This window comes from Acipenser ruthenus, chromosome 35, assembly GCF_902713425.1.
Source record: "Acipenser ruthenus chromosome 35, fAciRut3.2 maternal haplotype, whole genome shotgun sequence".
Taxonomy (NCBI): Eukaryota; Metazoa; Chordata; class Actinopteri; order Acipenseriformes; family Acipenseridae; genus Acipenser; species Acipenser ruthenus.
In genome coordinates this window covers 370,158-376,176 of record NC_081223.1, presented here as the reverse complement: position 1 = coordinate 376,176, position 6,019 = coordinate 370,158, and the positions used below count along the sequence as shown (strand labels likewise).

The following is a 6,019-nucleotide window of genomic DNA, read 5'->3' as shown; positions in this document are numbered from 1 at the left end:
TAAACAAATGCTTGTTAATGTATCTGTGATTTTCTTGGTGACCTTGTTCCTACATTTTTAGATCTGTTATCTGAATAAAAAGAACCTAAAGGATCTTCTGTAATCTGTTCGGTGCCTTATTGCACTGAACTGGCGTAGTCAGGCTACATTAATACTTTTACATTCAACACTTGCTGCATCTGGTGATATTCTGTAATTAAAGGCAGGTTTGTGGTGTGTTTTTACTCTTCCATGACCGCGGAGGTGTTTCACCTGCCTTCCTCCTTTGCAGTGTAAAGTATATCAAACGTGTTCTTAAAATCTGATGAAGATTCCCATTTGAATCGTAAGTATTTGGTTTCCGTTGTAGCTATTTACACACACTGCTCTGTTGGGCTCCCAGGGTGTTATCTAACAAAACGACATATGCTGTGCTGCCATAATGGATTATATAGACTTTCCTGCCCCGTCTTGCTTTCATCTTAGATGTGGTCTCAGGTTCAGTTGAGTTCTGCTCCCTCGATCACGTTCTGCAGCATCTCGCCTTGCTAATCACTCCCGTATGCTTTGACGGTTTAACAGGTTGGTCTCTGTGGCACAATCGGTTAGCGCGTTCGGCTGTTAACCGAAAGGTTGGTGGTTTTTTGTCGATCGCCTTTTTGTCAATCCAGTAAACCTGTGTATTATGAGAAACGTTCAACAGCTCGGAAACACCATAATAGAATCCTGACAAGCTGCGTTCGTTACAGTAGAAAACCGTATTATTTATTTCAGCACAGACTAGGGTTGTCTATTGTATCAAGGCCCGATTGGGTTTATTACGCACATACCAACTGTTGATCCATGAAAGATGTAATGACACTTGTAAAAAAAGACACTTGCTGCATCTTGTGATATTTTGTAATTAAAGGCAGGTTTGTGGTGTGTCTTTTTACGCTTCCGTGACCGGGGAGGTGTTACACAGACACACACACACACACACTGACCACCAGACCACACAGCCTCCTATTAATATTTATCACACACACACGCACCCGCTGGCAGCACGAGAGTGAAGGGAGAGAGAGAGAGCGAGGACGAGCAGAGCGAGGGTGTAACACGAGCCGTCATACCGGTGCAGCGTTTGAATTTTTATTGTTGTCATTTCTTTCACATCTCAAGTCAATTCGTTCAAGTCTCAAGTTAATTCCTTCAAGTCTCAAGTCAATTCGTTCAAGTCTCAAGTCGAGTCCGAGTCCCCGACTCGAGTCCACAGCTCTGTCTAAAGGGACCTCGCAGTAGAATTGAGGTTGTTCCGCACAAGAAAGAATATCAAAGCGACGGAACAAGCCTGTTTGCTGCTACAAAAGCGGCACTATACTAAACTTTACCGATGCGTTAGGAATAGACACCATTCATTTATTCATGCTTTTACATATCAGCTAATTGCATTCCGCATTTACAGAAAATACATGATTATCGTGAACATTTGATAAAATCAAAAAATCAAAAAATTCCACTGACTCACACTGCTTTCACTTTTTATCATTTACTTCTTAGCCCTTAGCTTGCGTCTCAATGCGTGATGACGTTTATTTTGTTGACTCAGTTGCCATAGGAACGTTTAAAACTCCGCGACAAACTTTACTCAAACGCACAGCTGTACAGAACACCCCCCCTCAGGCATGTGCTGTCTATTCATGGGAACAGACTACTGAACCAGTTAGTTCAGATGATCGCTGGATACACAAGAAACAATTTGACAATTTCACAAATAAACCCGTTTGTGTTCAACCCTATGAGAGGTGGAATGTAACAAAAATGTGAACTGCAAAAGCCAGAGCGTCAAACATCAACGACAAAGTTCAACATTTGAATTGAAATAACAGCTGTCAAATAGACAAAGCTCAACACTCGAAGATAATATGCCAAATTGAAAATGATCAACACACTAATTGAATTAATTATACATAAAATAATGAATGTAATTAAGCTCAATAATTGAAATGGGAACTTCAAATCTTAAATAAATTGATTACAATTCAAATTTCCAGCACGCCATCCGATTTGTGTTTAGTCTGTTCTAAATCAATACTGCGCGTTGTATTTCAGGTTAAGCGCTGTGCTTTCCATTTGCCACTTGGTCATTCTATTCCCCGGGACTGCCCCTGTCATGGCAAATCTGACATGCGAAAGAGATGCTTTGCACTGTTTCTTAAATCAAGTGGCCTCAAATAAATTGTCTACATTAATGTCTGCTTAGCCTACCTATCAGTCTGGTGAAATTGTAAAAATGTGTAATTGACTTGTGGATGTTCACATCAGAACTCGAGCTGTCATTCTCGTCCCCTCAAACTGGCGCAGGCAACACATCTGCCTGGATTCCTGCATGATATAAATGTGTTTCTTCATTTGCGCGGCCTGCTTTTTATTATTCATTGGGGTTTGTTTACTACACGCCTCCATAGCTGAGACTTTAATCAGACAGTCCTTGTAGGTGACAGTGCAGTTTGATCCGCACGTACTTCTGCCAAACTTAAATTCAAAGTACAATCTTCTAAATGGGTTGTAATATAATTTCAAAAGTTTTATTTATTTATTTATTTATTTTAATTAACGTACTGATTGAAAATTAGAGGACTAATATGAAAGAGATGCGTGCATCAATTGCAGCTAATTAGCTCCCATTAGCACCTGAACCTCTTTATAACCCCATTGCGCTCTAAGGAACACCAAACTCAGCTACTGACGGTTTTGTTTTTATTATTGTTTCTTTATAACGGAGAAAGAAGTTTACGGTCGGGGCTGCCTTGGATTTAATGATGCCGTGTTGTCTTAGATTTGGGTAATTGTTGATCTTTTCTCTACTTTAGAAACGTTCATTTTATTGTGTGTTTCTCACTTGCGTGTTTTTTGTTTCCAATGCAGAATAACATTGCTGTTAGCAGTGTTCGTCACTGAAGTTTGGACGCAGAACCCCCCTCTAGGTACGATAACGGTCTCTTCAGCAGAGCTGTCCTTTCAGCTTCCTGTTTATTTGCCGGTTGTGTGTTTTCAAGTATCGTTGTCTTCTGCAGGCTCAGTGAGGACAGAATGTCAAGGGAGTGTTATGATGATGATGTTGGATAAGTCTTTTGTTGGAAAGTATTTTCGCATCAATGTGATTGGTGAGTGATCATCTTTTCTTGAATGGAAAGATTTTGATGTTCAAAGCCTGTTAACTCGTAATGTAATGACGTGAATTAAGTACAGAGCACTCCTGCGCTGTATGGCAGCAACCAGGCTTTGTTTTTGTAAGATTCAGGATATGAAAAGCTCTTGCGTTGGCTTTAAAAGCATGTTGCTGATCACACTAAATAGACCTGTGCTGCTACAACCTTAGTCAGATTTGTTGACTGCAAGTGCGCAGAAATAAAAATCATTTACTCTAAACCTACTGTTCCGAATGAGCGTATAATTCTACTAATAAATAGTTTTTAAAGAATTGCAATAAGTAGATGGAATGGGGTGGTGGGGGTGTTCACTTTGTTATATCTCTACCTTGCTTGATCACGTGTACAGTTTCTTGAAAGGCCAACTGAATTTCTTTCCATAGACAATAAGGGGGTGCTTGTGTCCCTCTCGCCAAGACTGGCTGCACAGTGTGGATATAGCTTAACCGTTGACTTCTTGGGAAATGCCAAGTTCCTTGCTTCTGTGCTGAGCTGCTTTGCTCAGAACACAGTGAGTCCTCATTTTATTTCTTGTAAACTTGTTTCTAATGGTGACATGCTGGGACTAACTTTAGCCTTTGTTTCCAGAATGATGAGACCTACAAGCTGACAGTACAAATCAGTGTCTTCTCAAACAGTGCTATGACTTCAGCTTCCTCCTATGTTCAGAGCATGACATGCCGCTATTCTCCATGGGCAGAGAGGGAGATTCTGTGTGAAAGAAACTACATGGAGGTAAGGGCTGTCAGGATGTGGTAATGCTGTTCAGTGTAACTTTTTGGGTTGTGTGGGTATTTTAATCGTCACTGCAGAAGTGCTTCACTCATGACTAATATGAATTCTCTTTTAGGTTTCTGTGAGAAGAGGTGTGCCACTTATTGAGCCAAACTTTGTTCAAGATGATCCTGATTGGTCCTTTGCATACCCTGAGGTAGGATCATGTGAATTTGAATTTGCTTCATTCACGTCCCCTTGGTCTTGCCTATTGAGGTCTACTCTACTGTCATCTAGAGGAAGCAAAATCTAATGGCCCCCTTAACTTTAACCTGTCTCCCAAGAGGGTGGCCATATTGGATTTGTGTGACATTTAAGGCATTGGCTTTGCATACATATATTCTGTGATTGCTTTGGTAGAAATTGATTGTGGAGAAATTAACCCTTTCTTGTCGGTGTAAGCCTTGTATTTCAACCACTGAGGTAGTGGCTTCATATGTGCAGGGCTATAAATCCTTCATGATAAATGTGTCCTGATTTACCTTTTTGAGGACTGCTGCATAGGAGCAATTTAGGTTTCTTAAAGTTTGGTACACTGATGTATTAAGGTCCAGTACAAATGAATGGCTGTAAACTCTGCCTGTATCGGAACCAGACAACATGCTTTCACATAGGCTTTCGTACGCAGTTGTATTTGAGGATTTTCTCTGTTCCCTTTTAGATGTCCGCTGTACCTAGAACGGTTTCAGTGATGTGTCATTAAACTTTCAACTTTCAGTTTTAGTTCCTGTTTATTAAACATGACATCTGTTATGACAAATCCTTTAGACTGGGGATGCTTTGTGTTCAAACTTCCTAATCTAATGAGATTTTCTTCTGCTAGGCAACTGCTGCTGACAACAGCATCTGGAAAATTGTGTTCCATCTCCCAGCAAATAGAAAGACCACTATGACTGTTGCTCAGGCCATGACAAACGGCTATGGCATAAACACTACACTAACTCGAATTCTGGTTAGAGCTGCATACAATTCCACAGAAAGCCAGCCTCAGGTGGTAAGTAGTCTAGGCTTCATTGTTCTCTAGTACAGTATATCCAGACTATGAAGGTAGACTACAGTCTTGCTTTTGTTTTAGTAAAAGTTCCCCCTCCCCTCCAACAGATCCAAACTGTACCAATGGCTGTGCTAAGATCAACCACCTTTTATAAGCAAAGATGGATGGTCATGATGGTGGACACTGCAGTTACATGTCCTACTGGTGAGTAAGCTTATGGATGGCAACGGTGCTCAAGAACTGTTCTAGGCTGAAGTGTGAATTTTCTATACCAAGTCTATGGTGTTCCTTTCTATCAGATGGAATAGCCTTCACATAACAGATGATTACATGGAGTGTTCCTCGTGTTCTGCCTCCTCTTGTTCCGACACCACAAATTACTACCCTTGATGTTCAAATGGGAGTTGATGGCCGCGAGCTTGACCCTGCAACGATTCATAATAGAGATTATAAACTGGATGTCGGTCCCCAGCTAATCACTGTAAAAATTCCTGTGGGAGCTGATGGTGGATATTACAAGGTATGTAGAAGTTCAACATCTTCTAAATCCTTCTCCTTTAAAAGCTTTCCTCCTAAGATGCTTCTGTGCTTTCAGAGCCATGTATTGGACAACACCTATGTGATCTCTTACTCTATTGAACCAATGCTGGAGCATACCTGGCAAGATGGGCCTGAGAAGACCAAGTACACAGTACTTCATCCAATAACCACTCCTTTCATGCCTCGGCCACCAGTTGTCACAAACAGTATGTAGAACTTGTCCACATGCAGTAAATCAAAGGGATTTGTTGCAGTGTTCCACTTCATATCCATTTTAACTGCATGCTTTAATTTCAAATACTGTTCCTAAAGCCAGAGTGTTCAATGTGACCCTGGGGACATTCCTGCCTGATGTGGAGCTGGTCAAAATTATAGTTGGACCAGAGACGTTAACTGTGCCAGAAGCCAACCTAAAAGGTTATAATGTCCAGGAGCATGTCTTTCCCAATGGATCCAAGACCTACACCCTCCAGGTGCCATTTGAGGACCCCAATGTGAAGCAAAAGGTAACATCCCACCTGTTTAACCATCCAATTGCCCT

General features: G+C 41.1%; 1 protein-coding gene across 1 annotated transcript; it reads left to right on the top strand.

The window, feature by feature from the left end:
• The first annotated feature begins 2,720 nt into the window (after window positions 1–2,720).
• On the top strand, window positions 2,721–5,681 carry LOC131705257 (uncharacterized). Its single transcript, XM_059007641.1, has 10 exons — window positions 2,721–2,803; window positions 2,887–2,945; window positions 3,036–3,125; window positions 3,554–3,681; window positions 3,759–3,905; window positions 4,021–4,101; window positions 4,768–4,938; window positions 5,046–5,142; window positions 5,238–5,458; window positions 5,534–5,681. The coding sequence occupies exons 1-9, from the start codon at window positions 2,778–2,780 to the stop codon at window positions 5,255–5,257; spliced, it is 819 nt and encodes a 272-aa protein (XP_058863624.1). The 5' UTR covers window positions 2,721–2,777; the 3' UTR covers window positions 5,258–5,458; window positions 5,534–5,681.
• The last annotated feature ends 338 nt before the right edge of the window (window positions 5,682–6,019 follow it).

Excerpts from the sequence above, each read along its gene's own strand:
- LOC131705257 (XM_059007641.1), top strand. The coding sequence starts at position 2,778 with ATGATGCCGTGTTGTCTTAGATTTGG. Across the intron at positions 2,946-3,035 it reads GACGCAGAACCCCCCTCTAG|GCTCAGTGAGGACAGAATGT; the intron begins GTACGATAACGG and ends TGTCTTCTGCAG. Across the intron at positions 3,126-3,553 it reads TTTTCGCATCAATGTGATTG|ACAATAAGGGGGTGCTTGTG; the intron begins GTGAGTGATCAT and ends TTCTTTCCATAG.